The 27,484-nt window shown below is 37.6% G+C and overlaps 1 protein-coding gene across 1 annotated transcript; it reads right to left on the bottom strand.

Annotated features, from left to right (window-relative positions):
* Positions 1–27,484, bottom strand: NBN (nibrin). The gene is made up of 16 exons (XM_068933084.1): positions 27,263–27,484; positions 25,688–25,821; positions 24,418–24,563; positions 22,905–23,064; positions 21,260–21,363; positions 15,003–15,120; positions 14,526–14,716; positions 13,283–13,383; positions 11,809–11,950; positions 11,133–11,378; positions 10,341–10,803; positions 7,049–7,120; positions 5,378–5,533; positions 4,206–4,319; positions 3,821–3,870; positions 1–556 (listed from the first exon to the last, which is right to left on the bottom strand). Exons 1-16 carry the CDS (start codon positions 27,474–27,476, stop codon positions 526–528), a joined length of 2,442 nt encoding a protein of 813 aa, XP_068789185.1. The 5' UTR covers positions 27,477–27,484; the 3' UTR covers positions 1–525.

Raw genomic sequence — 27,484 nt, 5'->3', positions numbered from 1 at the left:
TTAATGTTTTCTGTCTACTCAGACACAAGTTTATTAAAGTTCTGTGTAACTTAAAAGTCTCCAAAAATCCCCACATCAGAACAATACAGTAACAATATACAAAAAAATTGAATTAATAAGAATTAAAAAATAAATTTTTAATTAAAAGTTAAAAATTAAGAAGAAAAAAGCCTGATGCTAGTTTCTTTTCCCTCCACCAAAAATAACAGTACTAAAAAGCTAACACTAGAAAGAAAGAGTCTGAAATGAAATCTTAAATACCTATGGTATTTTACTGAAGTTTTCATTGCTTTGAAGCAAAAATGTGAAGTCTTGAAAACATGCACAATCCATAAGTACCAAACTGTGGAGAAAAAATGGTTTTGTTTCCTTTAATAAAAGCAAGACTTAAAAATAAGTCTTACAATAATATGCAATTCAAATGGTCATGTATATGCATATATTACACACTGTAATCAGCAAACATATTTATAAGGAGCAGAAAGCAGATTTTGCTAGAGAAGTACTGTAAATTCAGGTCACAACTTATCTTCTCCTTTTCACATTAGGATCATATCTGTAAGGAAAAAAAGTCATAAATAAGCAAAGCCCCATGATATTCAAAGTTAAGAATATGATACAAGTAGTTTTATTAGGCATTCACAATAGGGATTGGATGGTGTTCAATTCTTTCCTGGACTGCACATCTTTGATTAACTATGTAGCTGGCCTTGGCCTGAAGGGTGCAGAAGCTAGAACCTGTGCATGAACCAAAGAGAACTTCAGCTAAAGCAAACTTGCATCAACTTCCTAGTTACTTAAAACCTAAAAAACTACTTGGTGCATGAACAAACTTCTCCAAATTTGCAACGTCTCAACATAAGTTCCTTATTTAAGGGGGTGGGAAGGGCGGGCACAGCAAGGCAATTACTCGCAGCGGTGTGTAACATTCAGCCGTGACTCTTTCAGAAAACCCTTCTGCTGTCGCTCCCATAAAGCATTTCCTTGCCCTTCCTTCTCCTTTACACTGCTTCCAATTGCTTTTTAGTTACTTACAGCTACTTTCTGGACACTAAATATTTATCTGATTTACTTCAACACGTTTATAGTTTGAATCTACACTGCTATCCCTTGGCCTTCTCTCTCTACGTTTGTGCATCACCGTCCTCCCCCACCTCGCCCTGCCGATCCAGCGTCCCTTTGAAATCCTGGTGTGCTTTGTATTCACACATGAATACCTTACACACACACAACTGAATGATCCGGCAGCTTTACTTCCACTAATTCTGATCTCATTCATCAAACTTTTTTTTTTTTTTTTGCTTAGACAGGAAAATGTCGTAACTTGTGAGCCAAATTACATCACCACTTAATGAGAAAGGTATTAGAAGTCACTGTATCGTTAACTACAAGCTATTAACGCACTACAGTTTTCTGAATGGTTCTTAAATGTTGACATAGGGTATCATCTCTCTTTAATAGTGATTCTGACAAATGCATTCTTCATCATCATACACGTTTTTCTACTGAAATGCACATTTTTTAGCATGTTAGCCAAACATATGGGAGGTCAAAAGTCACACAATGGTGGCTTGTTTCTTCACATATAAAGACTAAAGAAACTTAAACCTTTTTCTAACCAAAACAACATCCTTTTACTCAGTCTGAGAGCATTTTGACTTTACTGCTAAAGCTTTGTAACAAATCAGTTCTAGCATTTAAGAGAGCGTCCTGGACAGCAAATTGTACTTTTGTGGAGAGAAGAGGGAAAAAAATTGTAATAACAAAAAAGATCAGACAAACAGAAGGGAGAAGGGGATGGCACATGAAACCCTGCCATCAGTGCACCCACAGCTTCAACCCTGTCTGCGACTGTCTATGGAGAACAGACACTGGCAGTCCTGAATATCATTCTGTGCAATCCTCCATCTCACCCCCATCAACCATTTTCCTTGTTAAATGAATCCTGGATGATGTTTTCCAGACAGAAAGAAATCAAACATTATGTGAGAAAGGAAACTGTACATTGTCTATGGCCTGAAAGGGGAAGAGGAGCACAGATTCCACTACTGTGACTGAATGCACAGAGAAACAAAAGAGCTTGCTAGGAACAGGGAAGGACGAATACAAAGGGCTATTACTGAGCATTGATTTAGATCTGATCTATACTCTTATCAGGAAGTACGATATGCCTTCGTAGCCTCCTCTGTCCTAGCACGTACTGTACTGAGTTAGCAGCAATTGAGGGTATGGCTTTTCCTTCCAACTCATCTTTCCCTCTGAGCGCTGCGCATGTGCTTCTGGGTTCACCTTCAAATGCAGTTTTCATGGGAAACTGTAACCTAATTTTGTCCCTAATCCTGAGTGATATCACTGAGCGTAACGCTAGCTTAATGAGTGCAGTCTGCTGAACATTGATCTGTGTGTTTTAACATTTTTGGCTGTAGAAACCTCTATACACGTAACTATCCTAAACAAACTGGAGTTGAGGTGAAAAGCTTTTCTTTTTTTTTTTTCCTGAGGTAAAAAGCATGAATGTGTATGACTTGCTTAAATTTCCACTGCTGTGTTTTGAAAGTCTAGAACTAATCAAAATATTTTGAACTAGTTGATATCCTAGACTAGCACTGCAATCAAACTGCACAATGTTTTTATAAATGTTTTCCTAACTGTCATATATTTCAATGCTGTACTTCAGAGGTAAAAGCTCAATAAAGTAGCAAACTCAGCTTAGAACATTTTTTTTAATCAGAGAATGGTTATAAATCATTAAAACAGGATTACAGTTGCAAAGAACTGGACAAGAAATCAACTGAATAGGATTATTCAGGATGAAAGAGAGATCAGGAAAAGTGGGTTAACTGAAGTGTGCGTTACTGAAGGAAAATTGGTGAAAGTCTATAGTTTAGAGATGAATACTGTAAAGAATTATGGCAAATAGAAGTATCTCAGGGGAAACCTGGACCTACCAAAAGAAGCACACACACTCCTGTGACCTCAGTACTGACTAAAACAGGACTGACGACTTACTCTAGTGCACTATCAAAAGAAAACCAAACTGCTAAACATAGCATCATGGGTGTAAAAATGCCACCTTTCCTAAGTCTGAAGACTGGAAAGAGGGTAAGGCATTCAGGGAGTTTCTAACAAAAACAGATAGGATCTTTTTTATTGGAAATGGCTTTGAAAGCAGCTTAAGAAGCACTCTTAAGATAAGGACAACACAGGGGCTATACTGAGGAATTTGAGATTTAAAAAAAAATTCTTTGTTTTAAATTCTGGAAATGGGAGTCATTAGCTCAGCCAGAGACCTTAGCAGAAAATAAAGCAGTCCTGCTAATAACGTTTTCATAGAACTATTTCTGTGTTGCTTTAGCTCCCTCCAGTGACTCAGCAGAGAGATAGACAAGTGCCACAGCCAGCATAAAGGAAGCGTCAGGCCCCAAAACTTTTTGGTTGGACTAGAAGTTTAGGAGATTGACTTAGCTATAACATCAAACCCCTTCATCAGGCTCTGGCAAACACTGATGGCAGAAACCCTGGCCCTAGAATCTCTTCCAGCTTATGTAAACAATCAAGCTTGTGAATGTGAGATAGGACACAGCAGTATTTTTTTTGAGAATACTTTCTTTAGAAATTTGTAGCAAGTCTGAATGAAACTGGAAATTTAAGACATAAAAAACAGAGAAGATGATGAAAGTCAGTATGAGTATATTCACGACTTGGGAGTATAAGGAATTTTGAGGAGAATAGCCAAAGAGTATTCTATTACAAAACAGGAATTTGTTCAAAGATGATGTGATGTAAAATACACACCTCTAACTACAAACAAAACTCTTACCTAAAGAGATCATCAGCAAGTGATTCTTCTCTTGCATGTCGATTTTGTTCCTGACAAAATGAGAATATTCAATATTTGACATTAACAATGAGGCTAATGAACAGTACAGACAAATAATATACTCCAGGGCTAGCATCGGTTTCCTCTATAAATAGCTTTTTTCCAACTACCCCCTTCCTTGTATATTCATGGTGGATAATATACTTCACTACGCCAACCTGGCCTCTGTTACACAAACTGATCTATTAGATGGTAAGTTATTAAGTTTTCATCAGAAGTACGTTTTTTGTTTTTTAAGCATATTTCAGAAATGACCGCATGTTGGTGTGACCACTTGACAGGTGTCAAGTCTTGTTTTATTCATCTTTAAGAAAGAATTTCTTACCTCCATTTCTTGCCTTAACCAGTCTTCCAGCTCTGAATTCTTTTTAGCATGGTGAGCAATCAAATCTGATCCTCCAATAATATTTGGAAGTTGTCCTGCCCCTGGATAAGCTACCTGTTTGACAATAAATGCTTACAATTACAACACAAGGCAAGCACATTGGAAGTAAATGATCTGTTTTAATGAATTCAGAAAGTCTACTGAGATATCATGAAAGAAAGTCTTTCTTTCTTTCTTGGAATAAAATTCATCACATATGGTATTTAAACAAGACTGAAGTGAAAAAAGTATTTACGGCAAACTATTAACTGCCTCCTTTTACAACAACAACAACAAAAAAACTCAAAAAAATCAAAATAGCTGACAAGTTACATTTGCTAAATAAATACTGTAGTACATTAAATGAAGTTTTAAAACATTAGAAGTTGATATTTACTAATACTTACATCAGAATGGATGAGTAACTACTACAAAAAGGTGGGAAATAAAATGTTAAGGTTTATTCAGAAGTTTAAAGTGTCATCTGAAAGTGACAGCATACTCCTAGAAAGCTTAAAATTGCACTATTTGACTGATACTCTCTGATTTTTTTTTTAAATTGAAATACATTTTTAGTAATCTTACGCTGTACCGTATTATTTCTCTAATATGAGCTTAAGTGGTATTTTTGTTCACACTGACCACCAAAGGATTTTCTAAAAGTTAGCTTGAAGGGCCAAGTAAGCAATAATCTTTCTTTCATAAGATGCCAATTTTTAGTATTATTTAGAAATCCTGTGTTTATTAGATAAAATGCAACACTTGGATTCATCATATGCTCCGTGTAGGTCTTCTGCAAAATAAAACGCTGAGCTTTTGGAGGCACAACTTGAACTTACAATTCTAGTCTAGCTTATGATACGCACCACTTAAGGACTTATTCCAAGTAATAAACTTGGAATAAAAGAGCACAAGTACATGGATCATCTAACATGAGGTAAGCTTTTGTCAGCCTGGTACTTTTCTATCAGTTAGCAAAATATTGGCTCATAATGTAACCTGCTATTTAAAGTGCTTTTTTCTATAGTTACTATCAAATTTTTAAAACATTGCATAATTAGTTTCTACATTAAGGTAGTACTTTAAAATATTTAAAACAGTGCCACCTTGTGACCATTTCAATATGCACTAACCTTTTTGAACATCTTGAAATTTTTCTGCCCCCCATAACTGGTATTTGCAATGAGCTGACTGTTTAGTCTTGGATGGCTGACCACCAGTGATCTAAACTCAGTCAACAGAAGTCTGCTAGGAAGATTACTGGAGTCATCTTGAAGTTTGCTGTGGTTCTTGGGTGGGAAGAAAAAGGTTTAAATTCTAACAATATAAACTTTAGAAGAGAGAAGAGACAGTGAACACAGCTGAGGTAAAAATGAGGATTACAGAAGGGCGTGGGGAAGCAGCAACAATGCTAGGAGTGCAGAAGATGGATGTACTTCTAGGCCTCCTTTTATACTACCATTAGTGCTGGCAGCTCTGTGAACTTATTTCTCTCATATATACATCTGCCAAAGAAACAGGATTATTAAAAACTGCAGTAATAAGCACAGTGTCAAGGCTCTTCATTTAACTAGGATTTTACTTCAGCAAAAAACTTGATGTAAAAAAGGAACACCTTTTTTGCAATTAAGCTATTATCTAGGCGTTATTTCTCTCTTCCTTCCCTTCACCCCACCTCCTACTTGGACTAATTACATTAAGATCGCTTACTCAACTCTATTTGACTCCAAGGTCGAACAACTTCAGCTCAATTCCAGATGACAGATTTAGTTTAGACTATAAACTATAGCATACATTAGTATAGTCTTATAATATATAATAAAATACTGAAGTATAGCCTTACAATAAACGTAAGATTTAGTACAGTCCAAACAACTTTTTGCCTGTTAAGCTGAAGCTGATCAATGAAGCAGTTTTATGTGGCATGGGAATGCTCCTAAGTCAGCCAGTATGTATGTCCACTTTGCTCTTGGAGGCTCCATCTACATGGAGTAGCACAGGTCAGGTACACAACTGCAGTTAAACTATCTTTTACTTGAAACAGTTCCAGCACAGAAGCAGTACAGCTAGTCAACAACAAAGTACAAACTAACAGTCCCATAATCCGAGCTGACTCTGCACTTCGGTTTACCTGCACAGCATCTCCCCTTCCTGGATTGTTCTCCTTACACACATGAAAGGGTTTATCCTGCCCCTTGTTGACTGGCTACACAGTCTCCTTTCAAAACCTTTCCATTTCAGTTTCATTTCACCTCCTCTTTTCCTCTGCCTGACTGTCATTCCCAGCTATGCTCCCCTCTTTTCTTCATTCATCCTCTAGTCATCTCATCTATAACACACAGTTAGCCAGCTATTTACTGTTAATGAGTGTACGTTATATCCATTATCCCAGTGATCCATCTCTTCCACTCTAGCTGTGATCTCTTTAGAGCAGACAAGAAGATCCCATTCTTGTCTGGTCTTTAAGTAGCTACCTAACAAAAACACCAGTACCCGTATTAACCACATTGAAGATTTAATAGAATTACACTAGGTTTCTGTAGTTCCAGTCATCTTAACTACCCAAAGTGAACATCATCACATGAATGTGTAGAAGAACTACAGTTCTCCATGTCTTAGACAGCTAAGAAATTAGACTGTACTATTAAAACTTACACAGGCTTATTTCAAGGAGTATGATCTTTAGATCCTCCTTTACCCTGAAATACAGTCCCCAAATGTTATGTTTTTTAAAAGCAAAATTTAGATGTGTTTTGTTAACACCTCTCAAGACTGTTCAAAGTTACAACCGACTGGTTCCTTACCAAGACTGGCAACTCTTGCTTGATCTCCTTTTTCTTTTCTGAAGTTGGAACTGATCCAAGTTCATCTTCTTTCTATATGACAAAATATTATTAAAAAACATTTCTGAAATTAAATGTAAATTGTGACTACATAAGTACATGAGACTGCTTTCTGCTCCTTCCAATGGATTAAGCATTTTCAAACAGATATAAATATTTAGACAGTAACAAAAGCGATTGTATTGTATTTTTAAAATTATATGGGTTTAGGTACACTTTAGCTTTTTTTTTTTTTCCTGTTAAAACACACAGTTATTTGCTCACATGTTTTTGTCTTACACAGGCAGCAAAAGCTCTGTCCATGGCTACAACCTTCAAAGTCCCGTCAGGTTCCAAAAAATACTGTAAGCGCTTCCAAATACAAATAGCAGCATTTTCAATTTCATATGTTAAATGCACATATGCCCAAAAGGACATTTTTTTACTAGGACAGGAAAGCATTCTGCAGGTGCCTTTCCTCCCATAATTTAAAATCAAGCTTATATTTCCTAAATTACTTTCAGTGGTTGAAATGATCAGATGAGCTTTATGCACCCTCTAGACTGAGTCATTTACCCCCACGCTCTGTCATGCCAGACAAGCAAGGTGCACCTATACTTGAAGAAAACGGGATATGTAATTATTCCTATGGAGCTTTATCAGGAAATCTCCTTGCCTATTCCACCGGAAATATAATTCATCTGACAAAATAAATCTTTATTAATTGAACTGGTTTAAATACCGTACAGGATCAATAATGCTATTAGAAGACTTTTTCCTCAGGGGAAAAAAAAACTTTTAAGTATGCATAGCTAATTGCTGGGGGGGTGGGGGGGTGTTAGACGTAAGGATTTGTTTTCCTTTATAATCCTGACAAGAACTTACACCAGGAAAACACTAGGAAAACTTTCTCTGACCATAATAAAAGTCATTAGATGATCCAGGCAGCCATTTCAGACCCTGAGGACAATCAGGCCTCTTCGAGAATACTTCTTCTGATACCGTAAAGAGGAAGAATCAAAGAGATTCTCTACAATGATAAGATAAAACTTACCTGTCATCAACATCAAAAATTATTAGAAAGTTCATTAGTGTTTGTTTCTAAAGACTGTTCCCGAGACCTACACCGCAGTATTCACTCTCCATACAGCCACGTGCCTTTATGCTCAGGCACACAAAACCACCGCAGCTTAACAGGTCCCCTCCACAGCTCAGCTCATGCAACCGGCTGCCCCAGATTCACACCCAGCCAGAAGCAAGCCCCAGTCAAGTATCAACAGAGGAGCACTCGGCTGCTCTGAGCGAAGCACGCGCAGACAGTCACTGACGCTCTCCTCATCCAAGGGGAGCAAACGCCACGGACTCGGTCATACATTCACACTTTTAGAAATTTCAAATGTTTACGTTCAGCAATATGGCGACTTTAAGAAAGCTCTTACTGTATGATGCGGCAAGTTATCCAAAGCAAAGCAAAGCAAAGCAAAGATACCCCGTTAGGATTACAGCACGTAAATACTGCAGCACGTAAACACTGCCTATGCTACACAACAATTGCCTGGACAGCAAGCTCGTTTTGTGCGTGTTTTAAATAAACAGCAATTAAACCTGCTCCTCTCTTATTCCCTTCTTTGTTCTTAACAAGCTACTTTGTTATGGCTCTCCTTGTCTTCCCCAAACCAGTTTTGGGGGATTTTTTTTTCCTATTTAAATAATGTGGCTACTTGTTAATTCCACAGCTGTCCTTCTCTTGGTTTCTCCTAGGACACTACCTAATTCTTAAGAACACACAAACAAGCAAAGGGAAAAAAAAATCAAAAACAAAAAACAAGAAAGCTAATCACAAGCTCCTTCGTGACTGGAAAAAAATATGCAACAGCTCTTTTCCTCTTTAGTCTCTCTCTTTCCCCAATTTGTTTTAAGCTATTTAAGTCCAGTTTTACTATTTACATACCGATGAACATGAAATCAGAATACGTAAGGTACGTTAAAGCTGTGCAAATCTAAAGCGTAAAATTTTGGCACTTCCGCATTCGACGTTCAGCATCTGGTTACAGCATACTAACACGAGTCGAATTTTGCTGCCAGGCTCTTGGCTTTTGCAAGTGGCATGTTTTCAAAACTTCAGAACTCCTCTCTGGAACAGCTACTTGGTTAGTTAGCAATGTCAGTCAGTTACTTTACTGTTGTGCGTGCAAGTGCAGTCCACTCAGAGTGTCAGTCCAAAGCCTAATGTACAGAGACACTCTATAAAAGAATATGTTACAAAGTAAAAAATAATTTAAAAGAAAATCCTTCCAAAAATAGAGTTTTACTAAGAATGAATTCCGTCGTCAGCGAAACCTACTTCCAAAGGAGAAAACCAAAACAAAAACTCGCAAGATCCACATATATTGGATCCAGGTGTATCAATTATCAGTTTAACTCCACTGTAGCAGCTTTGTTAAAATAAACTGCCATATTCAAATAAAAGTTTCAATTATTTCAAAAACAATAGTTTTCACTACTATAAGGGATTTCTAGATACTGAAATAATACAAACAGTCCAAGAAAAAAAAAAAAAAAAACCTTCTTCCAGGACTAAGTACAATTGTGTTTCATACCTGGATGATTTGCACCTATTTTGACCTGACAGGAAACCTTCCATCTTTTTAGTTTGTTTGCTTAAGATTGAAAACACATTCTTTCTCAAAAGCTTACCAGACTTTTTGTATATGCAGTTTAGTGGTATTGTTTGTTTGTTTGTTTTTTAAACAAAGGATATAAAAGATTCTTAAGATTGCTGCCTAAAGGGAATTCAAATCATTAATGTGGCACATCCAGAGATTCTCTGACCGGAAAGATGTTGGACACCACTACAGTATCCAATACAAGAAACTTCCAGTAAATTTAAGAAAGGTTATTTAAGTAAAAATAATTATACTTTAAAAATATTTTAAATTCTTGGACTAGAGTGATATTCTGCTGTTCTACTTCTACTACTTTGAGCAAAAAGATAAGAAAAGTATCAGAATACAAGCAGCTTTCAATTCACAAAGAAACCATGTCCTGAAGAATGAAAAGAACCATACTTAGACACGTGCAACACTGCACGGTTCACAGCTAGTATCTACGTTACAACCGTTTCTAGTTTAGAATGATTTGAGAGGTTTAAGCAAAAAAAAGCTTTACAAACAGCTTTCTGTGTGCAGAAACCCTCATCTTTAAAACAGCTATTTGCATCCTTCTAACAAAGCTCTAACTTCTGAGGTCAGGCACGCCTGAGTAAATAACTTACCCGTATTTCACTCTCCTCTCCTTGCATTACCTTTGCTTCTTGAATTCTGCTTCCTTTGGCTTCCAAACATCTTTTTTTTCGTATATTGCCTTGGCATTCCTGGCCATGACCTCCCATTTCATCTTCCCAGTCTAGGTCTCTGCTTCCAAACACAATTTCTAGTGCCTCTGTATCTTCAGATAAAACATCCAACTCCTTTCTCTTCTTTGGTGCATGCTTTTCATTATTGTCAGTTTTATCACTTGCTGGTTTGCCACTTTCCCTCAAAAGCTTTCCACCTGTGTCTTCTAATGTAAAATTAGGTTTTTGGTCCAGGATGTTGTTTTCCTTTTGATACTGTTCAGCTTCGCTGTTCCCCATTATCGAAGTTGTGGGTTGAGTATGCTTGGAAAGAGGCGACAACCTTTCCTCCAATTTCGCTAGTTTAGGTGCAGACGTTTCTTGCTCTTCTTCAGTTCTTTCCCTTATCCAGAAAGGGATTACAAAAAAAAAAAAAAAAAAAAAAAAGGAATTACAAAAGCATGTTTAACTATGATTAACTGCATCAGTAACATAATAGCGACTGTATTGTGAAATCTGAATATAAATAACCTTGAGACAAAGCTCTCCATTTTAGGATACTGATCTAAAAATTAACTTTTAAAACGTAAATAAAATACAGCACCACCTTTTATTACTACAATAGTTAAGTCTTTGTTTTGACTAAAATGTACACCCTTGAGCTAAAATTAAGTTTCCAGAAACAGCACCAACACAACAATAAGAACTAACAGCAAGAGCACCTCAACATACCTTTTCCCTCTAGCTACTGAGAAGTAATTTGTAATTGAGTTAGACTGCTGATGTGAAGGTTTACCAACTTCTGAAATGTTATATGGTGAGAGAGATTGACTTTTTTGGCTAAATCCAGATGTTCTGTTCATTCTAGACATCAATGTTCCTGTGTTTACATTGCCACTTGTGCTAGGGTTTTCCTTTACAGTGGTTAAAGCCATTTTCCCTTTTCTGTCCATCTGGGGAGTCTTCTCTATCTCCATACTGTATCAGAGAAGAGAAAAAAAAATTAATACAGATAAACACTGTAGAATATCATTTTCTTAAAGCTGTACCTGTACTTTGAACACACTGATTAACAACGTGAGCATGTTAACAATATAAACTGTAAAATATGTTATGATAAAATGCTGTAATAATTATTAAATGGCTTTAAAATTTTGAATACAGTTTTGAGAGTCAGATATTCAATATTCACTTTGGAGCCGAAAGAGTCAAAAGCCCTGTCTGCTATTTTCTGCTATCTACCCCTTGAAAGCAGGAATTAGCTCACTGCAGACAAGTGACAGCAATTTAGTAACTGTCATTTCAGGCACTGTACATCATTGTCCATGGCAATCATATAGTTCCTCTGCCACGTAAGTTCACTCTATCTGCAAGCATTAGCATAGAAACTATTTCCATTCATGCTTACCATATCTGCTCTTCTAGCTTTGTATCAGCTATGTACATTGTGCTGCTATCCACAGTAGCTGGCATTATGGTTTCAGCCACGGCCAAACTCTGAGAAACAGCTGGTCCTAGAACAGCTGATGCAGTAGTAGTTTTAGTTGCAGCTGCGAGAGCAATACAAGAAAAAAATTAAAAGGTTAACATCCATTCTGTTTTTCTCTGCACGTATTATCACATTATCATCCTTGGTAACCGACCAGGTGAAATTTTAGTAAATTGTTCTTCAAGTAATTTATTTTTCTATTTTAATCACAAAATCATGCAGATTCAGTCATTTAAAAACTCAAAGAAACTGTCTGAATGACAGGATTCTGAGGCTCATTTTTAATTAAAAATGGCACTAAATTAAGTTAAGGAACTTTACTGATTTACAAATTAAGGATCAGTGTAATTAGTATGGACTTAATTAATTGTAAAAAAATCATACAATACATACTTCATGCCAAACTGTCAGAGCCCAAGATCCAATATCAGCTTGCACTTAGTGTTTCATGATGATCTCTAATATGTGGCAGCCATAATTGGGATTATTATTTAGTTCTTAATTTGGTTCAAGTTTTTTAAAGCTTCTTAAGGACTTGCTACCTGATGCAACACTTTGTTGAGTAACGCATAGAATCTTAAATTATGCTCTGTTCAACAATTTTATAGAAACAAAACATATTAATAATTTTGGAAGAGACATGACAAGAGAAACAGCAAAATAAAAACTTTGTCTATCACCTTTTCATTCCTATTCTATTAATTAGCAAATACACGCTATGCTTCAAAACAAAACTTGAAATGTCTGCCCCCAAACTATTACTTTAGCAAAAGTGGAACTGCTGTTTCAGTGGTTTCAATTGTTATTTTTAAGGTTATGTTTGCTTTTGCAATGGAGGTGGGGGCAGGGGAGGAATTCCTGTAATGCAAATAAGGCAAACCTTTACAAATTAATTCATTGCTTATTCTCTTAGTTTCTAACATTCATCTTTTACTTCCTTATGACCCCCATGATTTCACAACAGCTGGAATAACACAGAATTCGCAAACTATTATATAGTACTGTTCCAGTGGCCACTAAAAATGTGAACTTCAGAAGATTCACAAAACAAACAAACAAAAATAAACAAAACACCCCTTTCCTTTACAGGTCATTGTATTTTATGTCTGCTTGTTAACCTAATTTAGGTCTTCTACTGTTTTGTTTACATCTACAGGACAAAGAGTTTTCAACGTGATTTACTGCAAGACCATTAAAGAATAGTTACCTTTTCAGTTACCTTTCAGACTTGCACATATTTTTCATACAGTATCATTCTATTTTAGTGGTCTTTTAAAGGAAAAATATAAAAGCCAAAGAAGAAGGAAAGAAAGAAAAGAAAAAAAAAGATTGCACACACAGAAATATTGCCTCTTCAATGTGGTTAACATTTTAGTACTCTTCCTCCCATTACCTTTGTTACTAGGCTGCTTTCGAGGGTTGCAGTATCTTTCTGTAGACATGAAGATAACGGCCAATCCAATTTCTGCCTCAGGAATAGCCCTCAGATCCTTGCTATCAAACACACAAATAATATTAAGAAAAATCACTGAAAAACGCTTCTCAATACAGATTCAAAGTTGAAGTAGTAAATGGTAACAAATATGATAAGGTACAAATGCTCTACTCCCACTGCATGCAAAAACGTCAGTCTGCACTACAGTCTTCCACAATACAGTAAGCACCATTACCCGCTGTCATACCCATGTCCCCCAAGCATGAACTTCCATGTTTCCTGCAGCCATGGCTACTGCCTAGTCCCAATAATCTGGCAAATGCACCTTCCACTGCTTTATCTCAGAACTAGGCATTTAACCATCTGTGGGCTTCCACTAATTTTAAAATGTATGTGAATGGAAGAGGGACATGAAAGATTCAAGTACTTCTGACAAAACAGATTTCAGTACAGACGTGCCTTTTTGGCATTAGAGCCATGAGCACAGTGTAAGCACAGTGGGTTGTTTCCCTTCCCCCCCCCCCCCCCCATTTTACAGGAAATTCAGGAGAACTAGACAGTGTTTACCTACTAGGTTTAAAGAGCTGGGTTTTTGTTTTCTTTTGCTATTTATTATTATAGATGATAGCATTTTGCTGATGCTATAAAATATATAGTCTGTTCTCTTAAAAAAATCAATATCAAAATAGATAGATCAAAAAAATCTATTTTTATTAAATAGAAGCTGCTTTTCAAAAACATTATATGCAAATATTTAAAGGGTAATGAATGACATGACCTCAAGGTGCCACTTCACCTGTTTCTGTGAAATAAATATGTAAAATATATATTGACTTTTCAAAATCAACATAGATGATCTAGCCCCCATTTTTAGAATATATTCATTTTTAACTTCTTTTAAATAGTAGAATAACAACATTTGCTATTTAATTTCAAAAAACATTGTTTTAATAAAGTAGATTCATTAACAAGTAATTTTTTTTAGAACTGGATCCTCTTTAAAAAAAAAAAAAAGAACTCATATAACATTCAAGTCCTTTCTTTCCTGATCCAAGAAATTTAATTTCTACGTTATTTAAATACTTAGAGCAGTGAATAAAATGCCTAAGTATCCTACACCTTAAGTATGCAAAAATTATGACTAAATCACAACAAGAATTCTGAAATTACCCCACCACAGTATAAGAGAGCAACGCTTCACCTCTGCAGAACAGTCAGAATGGAATCAGTCCAGTTTCTCATAGACTCAGATCCTGGGATCTGTGAGTCTGTCAGCTCAACATTAACAACACAAACTTCAGGAGCGACCAGTAAAGAAGTTTCTTTTCTTCCCTCTGTCAACAATTTTGCTTCTCCTCCTCCAAGAATAACCGCTGGACTCAGTTTCTTGTGCTAAAGAGAATGCAATTAAAAAAAAAAAAAACAAATGTTAAAATGTATTAGTCAGCTTAGAAGCATACTAAACCATCAGCATAATAAGCTCACCACTGATGCATTAATGCAAATGTGTTCAGTTTCTCCCATTATATTTAGTCTTACTAAGGCCATTTTCTTGTAAAAAGATGCATATATGGAAATCTTTCTCTCCTGATGACGCCTGAATGAATATGAATCCACAGAGAATAGAAGCTGTGCTAAACTGCCTCTGCAATATCTCTGGAATGCAAAGCCCAATTACCTGCTTGGCAGTTAGAAACAGGAAAGTTTTTCCACTGAATATCTTTTTCCTTTCATGACGCTCAGATAGATCCAGTTTTTCAGTGCCAATGGAAGGCTCATCAACTAGAGGATAAAAGCTGCAGGAACAGAAAATCAGAGTTATGAAATTCAGATTTAAACACCAATACTGAATGATACTCCTTTCTATTTCAGAGGAAAGCCTTAAAGGTAAAATACTGAATGTCTGTCTTTCTGTTAAAACTATTCACATATATATTTTTCAAGAGATTGGAGGAGGAAAAAGAGCCTATCACATCTCGATATCTAAGGTAAGCCCAAGATTTTCTACTTCAGCAGTTAAAAAGCATAACACTTTTAGGAATGTATTCAGCCTATCTACTTTAGGCAACCACTTTACATTTGCAACTAACAATACTGAAAAATGAGACTGCAATCTCATTCTGCACTTACTCTAGCTAATAGTAAACTCTAAGCAAAAATGACCATCTTGCTTCCTCTGTCCTTCAAGTGGAGACTGCCATCCCTCCTTCGGATCAAAAAAATCGTGCACCACCAAACTAGATCACAGCTTGTTACTCTGGCAGAAAACAAAGACTCTTTTCTTTCTGCTGCTTCATAATTGTTTTGTCCAACGCAAAGAAAATAAGCAAGAGTGTGGCTGGGGAAGAGATTAGGTAAGAGTCAAACTGTACCGTCATGTAATTCACACCAAATCAGAAACGCACATGTGACACCTCTGGATAACTCTGGTTATTTGCAAAATGATATACTGATCTCAGATCCATAAACGACAGCATATTGACCTCATAAAAACCCCATGGAGTTACAACAGACATCTTACCGCAAATTTCAGGATAGCATTTACAGGATCCTTGAGCCGCACATTTACTACAGCAGTTTGGACAGAACAAGGTGAAGGCATAGCCTAAAAAGGCGTGAGAGTGTGGGTAGATTTTAACTGAGCTACACTCCTTGTGTACCTAAATAGCAGTTCATGAATGTACTCTGGATGAATGCAGAACTACCTATCTTTATTGTGACTGCTGATTTTATGTTATTCTCACGCTATTTTGCGGAAAGAAGAGATGCTGAATACACAAACCAGATTTGGAGGTCAACTACTCATGAAATTATATACATACACATACTTAGTATTTTTTATACATCTATCTAAAGATTATCAGTTTCTAAACATGCAATATAATCCCTGAAATGCTGAAATATGTAAGTTTTGGGGGGGGGGGGGGGAGGGAAGCATTTATTATATATATAGGTAGTTCCACCATCCATAAGCACACCAATACTCTCCCTCAGAGACACAGATTACTCACATACTTAAAGCTGAACACATGAATAGACATGTACATTTTATACTGCATTCAAACAAGCAATTCCATCATAATTGGCTAAAACGTACTAAAATATTACAGTTAGCTTTAAATAAACTTTGTTCTTTTGTGTTCTTCTCTATCAGTTCCTAAAGCTTTACATATACAACTGAAACTGGCAACCAACACGAACTTCAGCTTTTGAAAAATGCGTATTTGATAAGTTTCAGCAACCTGCCTAAGTCTGTATTCCAAAATATTTTTCCATTACTTCATTTGATGCTGAAATAGATATTATAAATTCCACTAATTTTAAGGAATAAAGCAACCCAGATTTTAATAGGGAATATCAGTGCATTCCAAAGTCACTCCTGAAGCCCATAGAGACACATTACTGCAATTGAGTATACAATATTCCTTATATAAACATTTTCTAGCCAGCCTTTTCTTGAGTTTCAATCTTTCAGTAGAGTTTATAATTTCCAAAGAATTTCATTCCCCTCGGAGAGGCACAAGAAAGCAAATTAAAGTAAGTTTATTTGCTCAAGTCAAAACGTGACTGTTTATTCAAAGCCAGTATGTTCACCAAATGAATTGCCTAATACCCCTCAAAGGGAAAAAAGGAAACCGTTCCATTTGCAGTTAAAAAAATCCTCCATTGATTTTTCCTCTTTTACAAGTGAATCAAGCAATGATATAAAAGAGTATGAGCTTCATCAGAAAGAAAAGAAAAAAAAAAATGGGGGGGGGGAGGAGAGGGGGTTGCTTGTTTGCTAAAGCATACAATGCAATTACAAATATGTAGTCATTAGAAGTCTCCAGCACTGTCACTGTTAAAGAACTTAAAAATTGCAACTGGGACACCCCCACCTAATCTATAAGTAACTTTCAACAAATAGAAAGCTCTTTAAAAGTCTTTTAGTAGGCTAACAGAGATAACTCTCCTATTGCCTTGCTACTGCAACGTATTTAAAGCTGAGAAAAATCTCTCGCATAATTGAAAAGTGAAAATTTTCAGTCACTTTTTTGTCACGAGCGGAAACAACTTGAAGAATATCTCATATGCTACTGACAACATATCTTACCATATTAGCTAGAAGTCTTTAATCCATTGCTTGAAGCATCAGAAGCCAGAAAGAAAAATATGGTCTTTTTAGGTAAGTCTTTAATTGCTTCCTTAATAAAAAAGGGAAGCCAAGATACTGCCCATAACATAGGGCTCCTTTGTCCTAAGGTATGAATTTAGCTCTAGATGAACCTTGGAAAGTAACACTGTTCAGTTTGCCATCGCAGTCAGGTAAGCCATACGACTGGATCTATATGAAGGTAGCAGGCTTTTGTCATTTTCACAGAAGCCAGCCTCTGAGTTTGTTTTTTCACGTTGCTTAGCAGCAACAACGGAAATTCAAGAATTTTCTTCCTAGGAGCTATGCTACAGCTATTTGTTCCTTTTTTATGCTGTCTTACATCAGGTAGTTCTCTATCAGGAAAAAAAAACCTTAAAGACAACCTAGGGAGAATCTCACCGCAAGTTTTGTTACTGATCAGCGCAACTTGACCTTTTCCACTAACGCCTAATCTCAACGTTTTCTGGCAGTATTATCATGACAATCACGGTACAGGTAAATTTCAGGCAAATAAAAACAGATGAACTGTATTCCGATTCAGCCTTTGATTGCAAACTCTGCTTCTGCTCTGTACTTCCGTTACTTGGCCAAAAGACTTCAGATATTGAGCCCTACAGCGGCAAGTATTAACCTATAATAAATATAGGGGACAGAGTAATTTTTAAAAACCAAAAGGTAAGTACAAACAAATAACAGTTTTCATTACTTCAGAACTCGACTACCTTTTTTCCTAGAAATACATTTCAAACCTATCTTTCTGATTTTCAGCAGCAACCTTCAAATGATCACCTTGCCTTTGTTTTTTCCTTTTGCCCCTCAAGAACATTGCTCCTTATTCTGCTCTGAAACTCTCACCCAGCCCAGACCTGAGCTCCCAGGGAACAGACTCCCCTTCCATTCTGTGAGTCTGAACCTCTCCTTCTACTCTCCCCCAAATCTTTGAATACAGCAACACCACTATCCAGAAAAGCCCCCCTACAGTCCAGAATCTTTCCTTTAAAAGATCTTGATTCATGACAAAACAGTTTCTGTTTGTCAGATTCATGACAAAACAGTTTTTGCCTTCCTACCTCTTCAAAGCCCAGCACCCTATACCCTCAACTGCTGTAACAAAATTTGTCATTACATACAGGGCTGCACTTAGCCAGTAGTGAATCCTGAGGTTCCAGTGGGTACTAAAGGATTGGGGTAAATACTTCATGGTAAGAAGTCTCAAATAAGAAGCCACATTCATTATATTAACTGCAGGTCTGCAGTTCTGCAAAGTATAAGCCAAAATGGTTTTGAACTTTAGGATTATCTTCTCTTAACGCTAAGATTCCTTGGGCTCAGTTCCACAGTAGTAATCAGGTTTTAACTGACAGCGTCACTCTGCATCACCACAGCGATGCATCTTTTTTATTTCAGATCCGAACTAGCACTGCCACAAGTTGCGTAGCGTCGTGTGGATGTACCAGCTCAGGCCAGCTTTAGCTGCAGTGTAGAGATTCCCTGTGAAACTTAAAAGCATTTTTGGAAATGAAATGCAAACAGTTGCTAAGTAAATTTTCAGTATCTTCCCACAAATTACATCTTAAAAGATCATCCATTTGAAATACTGTAATTATTTTAAATATAGAACTGTTTATTACACCAGCTGTCTCTTTTACTTGATGCATAACTATCTCTCTGAAAGCTAAATAACGGATATACTGCTAGTGTCAATCACATGTACTGAGCTCAGTTCCTCTGAGGGTCTCAATAATTAACAAAAATGTTTTAAAAAAAGGGAAATGTCCATCAACTTCTAATTTAGGGAGCACTTAACAGCTGAATTATATTGTCTGCTCCTCAGACTTTAACACTGAAGGAAGGGACAATACGCACCCTGGTTTTAAGAGCCTAAGCAGTGCTAACACACTGGCAGCAGCCTGACAGGTAGCTGTCACTAAAACAAGCTCATCTCAGATCACACAACCAACGGCTGGCTTTCAGTGGCTTGCAGTATCTGTATTAAAATAAATAAATAATCTGCCATTATAACTGATGTGTAGTGTTCCAGATAGGCTTCTAAATAGTTTCTGGTTAGTCTTCTCATATGCTTTCAAAAACAATGCAGAAGTTTAAGTAGAAGGAAAAATTACAGTGGACCAAGTTTCTCCCTTCTTTCTGAAGTGGAAGAGCAAACGAGCTTTAAAGATGAGAAACTCTGAGATGACCAATTTGATGCATTACATAAACCTCTGCAACTGTAAAACAGCAGCTAGAAACTAAAGAATATTTGTTACCAATCGCTCCAGATTGGCACCTGTATTGTTCTAAAAAGGCATTGTTATATTCTGTGAAATATGTTTACCACCTAACAACTACAGGTTCTCATGAATGCCGTGCATGCACCAGCGAGGTTTGTTTAGCTGCCCTTTTTCCACTCTCCTTTAAACTATTCTACCAATGGCTATTATCAGACCCATTCAGTAAAATTAATTAAATCTCTATGTCATAACATGTATACACATATACTTTAAGTACACCATTATGTGTACAGGTGCACATTATGCACATGTATTTATGTTATATATATATATGAATATAATAAAATACGTAATAACAAAATATATAAATATATATAAAAGTAATAAAGCTATTTCTATTCTTCCTCACCACTCATTTCACCCAACTCAAAGATCTGGTGTCCAGTCTCCACCAGGTTAAAACAATACATCCAGAAAAATTCTAATGGCTTTAATGCATTTCAAATAACTTTACTTCACAAATTATTCTCCCTATTAACTAACATAAGGGCTCAACACTTCTTATTTTCCAAATGCCAAGTACTCTTTCCACGTTCATTCATCGTCTGTTTCTTTTAATGCCTTTGAAAGCATAACACGAACAGAAATGATCAAAGCAACAAGTACCTATGCAATTTACTTTTTAAAAAAAACAGATAAGGAGAATTTCTCACCTGCATAAATCATGTGCTCATACTAACAAAAAAAAAAAAAAAGTGATAGAGTGAGAGAGAGCGAGAGAGAGAGTCTCACTACAGTTTCTCTCCTCATGGTAAAAATGGTTGCATTACAGGCTCAGGTGAAATTCTCTCACATAATAACAGGATTATTTTACACTTGTCTACAAGGAGAAACTGACCAGAAGGGCTGTTCTGCAATATTTATTTATTCCAATGTAAGAATTACCTTTTCCAGTTAATCTAACTCTGAAAACAGTATTTTATATTCACATACTGTAGTGCAATGCACATTGGTCTCACTTCAACTCTCGACAGAAAATAAAAAAAATTGCTATTTCAGGGAATTTAATCGTCAGGCTAACTCTTTCTTGGCCAAAGCTTACAATAAACTCAGAAGTCAGAAATTAACAGCATGCTGGGAAATATGTTTCCATATTGAAATAAGCTTGTATTTTATCAATATTTCTTTTATAAAAATCTAATTTTCTTGGTTTTAACGTATCAGCTTTCAAGAGTTGTTTCGAACATTACAACATAGATTGCTATAGCAACTCTGAAAACACATCCCTACCCAGAGCTAATAATTTCTCTGCATATATAATAAATATCAAGAGCTACCCTTATATATACATACACACATACACACACACATATTTATAAACATAAACTCTACAGATGAAAGCAAGACGACTGCCAGAAAACTAAAATGTGTTTCCTATTAAGCATTCTTCTGCAACTAAATTTACTGCAATTCATACAGTTTGTCAAATTTGAGCAAACAAATGTATAATTATTTGATAACTTAATTCCTATAAATTTAATTCTGTGACACTGAAAATACAGTACTTACCTTTCAGGAGCTGGTAACTGTTGTCTGGACTGAACAGCTTTGATTAATTCAACAAAAAACTCTGGTTTTATAATTGGTCGACCACAAATCAAAGCACATATAGTCTGAAAAGACGGAAAATATATTTACTGCATTGAAAAACTGATCTAGAATATGCTTCAACTGATATTAGCTTTATAAGATCTCAAAGGTGGAAAACGTTGCACAACTTTGACTGCGCTCTTGAGAAACATAGTAAAATTGTTTTAAGAATCTCTTTTAATTTTTGCGTTGACCAAAGTTAGGAAAATGAATAAGCCAACTGATTAAAATCAAGAGTCTTCAAAAGGAGAACTAAAGCTCCAGAACACAAAACAAGCCAATACGGTTTTTGGTGAGGAGGGCACAGAAGCCCTGCATAATAGCTCATGAAAAAGAGTATTTAGAAATCAAACAGTGACTAAATAAGCATTAATATCCAATTTGTACACAATTATACTGAGTACAGCAAGTGAACTGGAAATTCAAAAGGCTAGAGATTCCTCCCACAATAAACTACTGTGCTTCCTTTAACCTGCCTGTACCATAACTTAAAAATCAAAGAGAAAAGAAAGACATGGAGAAATGAGAAGACTAATAAGAAATCTGTCCTTTGTTCAGAAACGGAAAACACCAGTAGAAATTACAACCTAGTGAGCATCAAATCTTATACTCTGCAAATAATTAGAATGGCTATGAAAATACAGACTAGAAACTAAGTAAATACTACCTGGTTAGACAATTTTCTTTTACAGACCTACAACAACACTATCTTGAGTAATTCTATTAATTTGGGTGTGAAGTGAAGCTCCATAGTCCAGAAGCAAAGACTCATGTGGGCTATCACCAAAAAAAAGGAGATTTCATTCTTTCACCATCCCAGTGCTTACTCTCAGCTCCCTCATTGGGATGGCACTAATGTTCATACAACTAGATCAAAAAATATGTTCTCTTACATTGCAAGGTTACTTTTTTCCTCTAGATGAGTTCTCGCATCCAAATTACTGTGTGGATGCATGAAAGGTATGGCTAGCACAGGAGAAGCAGCAGAAGTACAGTGGAAAAAGATTCACCCTTCCTGGTAAAGCCCTCAGTTCTCATACTCAGGGACTCTGGAACTGAACTGCAGAGAAACTTAAAAAAATATAAGGAGAGATTAGCCAATTAAAAAAAAAGGAGGAAATAGCTTTTTTTTAATTGTTAGACTGGCTTTTCCACAAATAGAGCAACACTGGAAGGAAAAAAAGCAACGTAAGTTTCTCTCATTTCTCCTAGTAAGTTTTCAAAGAAAACTACTTCTCCTTTTGAGTTTTCCAGTTCATTTAAAAATGACATTTTGGCTTTGAAACAGAGAGATGCATGTTTAATTTTCTCCATCCTCTTCCTACTCCCTTCTTCATTTAAATAGCTTTTTTCACTTTCTCTTCCCTCCAATCTCCCATAAACATACATCTCTTTCTAAACCTGGAACCCAAAGAGTAGGCTTTATCGCTTTGTAAAGGAAAATTTTGTCCAACTCAAGTCAAACGAGTCTTTGCCACGGTCTTGAGCAGGTCTAGAATTTAATTGTTCTCATTTGTAGGAAAACTGCAAAGCAACTCAATCAATATGCAAAACCTCTACATACCTTAACTGTAACTTTTACTGACACCATCACAAGGTGAGTACACTCTTTGGTCCATTCGTTCACTACAAGGCCTCCAAGCTGCTGGATGGCTTCATTCAAAGCAGTTTTCCCATCCATGTCTAAACATGAGGAGCAGACAACTAAAGATTCATATTCTACTCTGCAAAGGACAAAGATAAGAGAATTGTCATCTTAGTTTTAGTGAAGCACTCTGATGGATAGAGCTGACTGTTAACAATGTTTGTCCCATAACAACCCCACATATCTTACACAGATCACAGATTGTGATTTAAGGTTGCCTGAGGAAAGGAAATACTGCTTTTTACTCAGAAAAATTAAACAGCATTTTGATTTGATGTCTCCAATGTTTCTGAGGCTACCCAAATTTCTTTGGTCCCAAGAAAGAGCACAGGCATCCCATGGAATTACTGCTTCCAGAACGCTGCAAGGTTCAAGATGAAAGGAATACTGGAATAAACCCTATGTGTGCTTTTATGGGCAAAAAGTATGCTTAATAGAACAGTTTGTAAAGTAAAGGGATTAATACTTAAAACCTAGAAGTTTCGTAGAGTGTGAATTCAAGTAACTTTAAATTCCCTTACTCTTGACCATACACCTATTACATTTGCAGATTTTCCATATGGAATTACAGCATACCAGGTTCCATGATTTGGTTTGCCTTAGTTGACAAAGCAGAAAGATTTAAATCATCTTTCAGGTACAAAAGTCACAATGCATCTGATTTTATGACATGAGATCCTCTACCACGTTTCAGGTATGTTTATCCAAAACATCCAAAGTAAATTATTGCAAGAAGTGGTGAAGAATGCTGTTTTACTATTAAATAATAGCAGTAGCAGTAACAACATAATAGCTAAATTTTAAGAAAAAACAACTTCTGGTTGCTTTAGTACTGATTTTAGTGGTCTTTACTAGTAAACGTGCTATTTACCTGCCACTTGACTTCTAGCAGTGTTGCTATATATTTGCAGGGATAGCACTGGCTAGCACATTAAATTTGATAACGAATATTAAGTTGCATTCACTACAGAGGATGCAAGCGTATGTCATAGTAACAAGCATTCAATGGCCAGTGCTGAATAAAGCATTCTCCAGCTATCTCAGTTCTTTTCTTGTTACACTAGCAACAGCTTACTAGAACTCCCTTCCTCCCCTAAACTTCCCTCCCTTCTTCAGAACCGTTTATGTTTTAAGATTACTTTTCGTCAACTAAAACTTTGCTCTTTGCTTAAGATAGCCTGAAGGCACTCAATGGACATGGGGCAACATCTTCCAAAAAGCCAATGTTTCACTATAAACAATTTTAACGTCAGAAGCATGTGCCGAAGAGAAAAAAATATTTTTTCCATCTCCTTTGCTTTCTAAAAACTTATAATTTGAATTTCTTTATTGTTTTATCTTCTTATATAGTTACATGATGCGCTAAAGTACTCCTATGGAAAGCTGTAGTTTTCTAACCGGTATTTTAGAATCAGCGTTAACTAGTTCTTACCGAAACTTGCTCTCAAAGACTCCAAAATTGACTCTGTCACCAGACTGCAAAGTCCTTGAAGTGCCACTCAGTTTTGATCCATTAACAAAGGTACCATACTTGGAGGTATCTTTTATTGTTAATATAGGGACTGAGAGAGACTGGCTCTGAAAATAAGAATAAGTAAGCCTCGTTAGTTAAAAAGAAACAGGTTTCTGTTATTATAGAATAAAGTAGTTGATACATAAGAAAAATCCCACAAGATATTACACTAACAGTTTTGCACAATGATGCTGGCTATACATCTTTTTTTCCCACTGCAAAAGGAGGAGGAAGAATGCATTTCTAGCTTCAGGGTGTTAGTACTTCTTACATCCTGTCTTTTTGGAGGTTGTGCAAGGCTAGCCCAAAGCCTTTGCCTGCATGATTTAGCAAGGCTCTGAGGCTTACTACCGATGCTTTTACCTACTATTCAGCCCTGGAATAGGTGCCCAAGTCACTTGTACCTATGGTGCCCAGTAAGGGGTTCCCTTTATTTCCTCCTACAAGCATTGCTAGCCTTCTGCAAGCTGCAGAGTATAGTGACACCAGCTTTCCTTGGGAACAGGTTAGACACTGTCATGTTTCCTGAACAGTTCACGAGCCAGTGAGAACAGTCAGCTTGCTCTTATGAAATTCTGCTATGTAGTTATACAATGCTTGTATTATTAACAAATATATTTCATATATTTTTACTTCAAATTTTATGTACAGTTACACAAGTGAAACTCCCACCGACGGGCTTCAAAGCATCAGCAGAAATTACAACATTGAAGTGATAGTAAGGCACTACTCGTTAAGTCTCCTTGGGATGCTCATCCTCTAAGCAAATCTGGAATTAACAATGTGGAGTGAAACATTACCTCAAGAGGCAAGTCTTGAGGCTTGGAAGAAGACAACTGAATCATTGTCCAGAACCAAGACCTAAAGTTTGTCTACACAGGGAAATTATATTGTGTAATTTTCCACTATGATTCTTTTAACACAAATTCCTAATGGATCTTCACTCTGGGATAGAAGGAATGCCCAAACGGGAACCTGAACCAGTGGAATTATGGCAGTAAATTTCTCAACACAGACAAGCAAGTCCGAAGAATTCAAGATTAAGAAAGGACAGATGATCAGTGGTTCTCTTCCAGCTGCAATACATCAGTGAAACTGAAACAAAAGTGAAACTGTATAGTCAAGAGCAGACTGAGTCATCCACACACACACAGTATATTGATAATGCAATAAAACGCTGGCTACTTACAAGAGTTGTTTCAGGACGACTTACTGTCAGAACTGCATGATTTCGACTGATTGACTGATCATCCTGAATTAAAATTGCACAGTTTTTGCGTCCAACAACATATTCTATACCAACTAAAAGTCGGTATGGCTCTCCTGAAAGAAAGACAGAAAAGTAATCAATTCACAAGCCTCCCCTCAAAACCTTCAAAAGCTCTTAGGAACTATTCAGAAGTTTGCAGTATGTCTGAAACTTTATTTCCTAACTTTTTTACTACTTCTTGAAGATTAAGTTTTACACGCAGAAAAAAAGACAATGACCTATTACTCTTGCACACAACTTACAAGGGTGCGTAACTTGTTACAGTGGTTCAGATCCCCCTAATGAATGGCTGAAGCTCTAGAACATCAACTACACTCATACCCAGAAAGTTCAGGCTCTCACCTAACCTCGAGTTCATTTTGGCGTCCACCATCTAGAGCTCACGATGGCATCACAGTGAATGGCTTGAGCACGTTCAAAAGGTGCGTGTTACCTACTGGTCAACAGTGAGCCAGAAACCTTTCTTGATGAAGACAGATGAATAATTACAGATTAAGTCCTAGGCATTAGCCCTGTGCAAACAGCTTTCCAACTATGAACACCACAGGCTGGTCCTCCTGAATTCAAAACCAAGACCAGCGTCTCAGCTGTTGCTCAAGGGTTTTCCTAGGCCATAAGGACAGACTCTGTCCGCTTCAACAGGATTAGATCCTGCTGCCACCAAGAATGAAGCCAGACATCCTAGCCGTGCTCACAGCGGCTTAGGAAATAAAGAGGAGACTCAGCAGCGATGCGACTGCTTTTATACAGAAAGTGCTTTAAGACAACAAATTTTTATTTTCTAAGACACCTATCATCAAAAGCTATGAGTATGCCAAAACTCTTAGGGATAAGGAAACAGGGGAAGAAAGGCGCAGTGATGATTCAGTTTCAAAACTCTGCCCCCAAGAAACGACGTGAGGTCTCAAGTCCCACAGGGGGTCCCTGAAACATCACTGCGGTGCTCACGCACCGCTGCGGAGAGGAGAGACTCGTGAGACGGACGCCCGCCGCCGAGCCCAGCTCTCCGGGTGCTTCAGAGCGACTTGGTTCACCGGCTGCAGCACATCTGAAGGCATCCCAGATGTACAAAGCGCCAGGAAAATGAAAAAGCCTTATCAAATCTACTAGACCATACAGTCCGCAGCGTGCAGGGCGCAAACGAAAAGCGCATTATGAAAAACGCAGGCGCAGGCTTGGGAAGATTCCCAGAACTGAAGCAGTTTCTGTCATCATTTGTCCAAATCGGACCAGATCCAGCTTCCCGCGAGGAGCACGGACGGGAGAGCCGGGCCAGTCACCACCAGAAACGTTAGTTTCTAACCGCGACACCCCGGTCGCCCAGCTGACGGCCCGACCGCGCCCCCCCCCCCGCCCCGGGGGCGCCGGCCGCCGCCGACCCCCCCCCGCCCCCCGAGAGGAGGGGGCGGGGCCAAGGGCGCTGGGCCCCGCGCAGGCTGGGCGGGGGAAGGGCCGGGGGCCCGCGGTGCCCCGTCCGCCGCCGGCCTCCCTCACCTGGTCCTGCGGCGGGCACCAGCTTCCACATGCCGGAGAGCGCTTCGGCGGCAGCTCGCCCCGTGCCCCCGGCAAGCCAGCGGGAGGGGAAAGCCCTTCGCTCGCTTCCGCCGGTGCCGCTGGGACGCGCCGCCTCCCCCCGAGCGTGGCCGGGGCCGGGCCGCCCGCTCGCTGGGCGGTGCGAGGGCTGGAGCAGCCGCGTCCCGGTGCGCATGCGCGGTG

The sequence above is a fragment of the Struthio camelus genome, chromosome 2, assembly GCF_040807025.1.
Source record: "Struthio camelus isolate bStrCam1 chromosome 2, bStrCam1.hap1, whole genome shotgun sequence".
NCBI classification, from domain to species: domain Eukaryota; kingdom Metazoa; phylum Chordata; class Aves; order Struthioniformes; family Struthionidae; genus Struthio; species Struthio camelus.
Note: the sequence above shows the minus strand (reverse complement) of the source record. Positions and strands in the feature narration are given on the sequence as shown.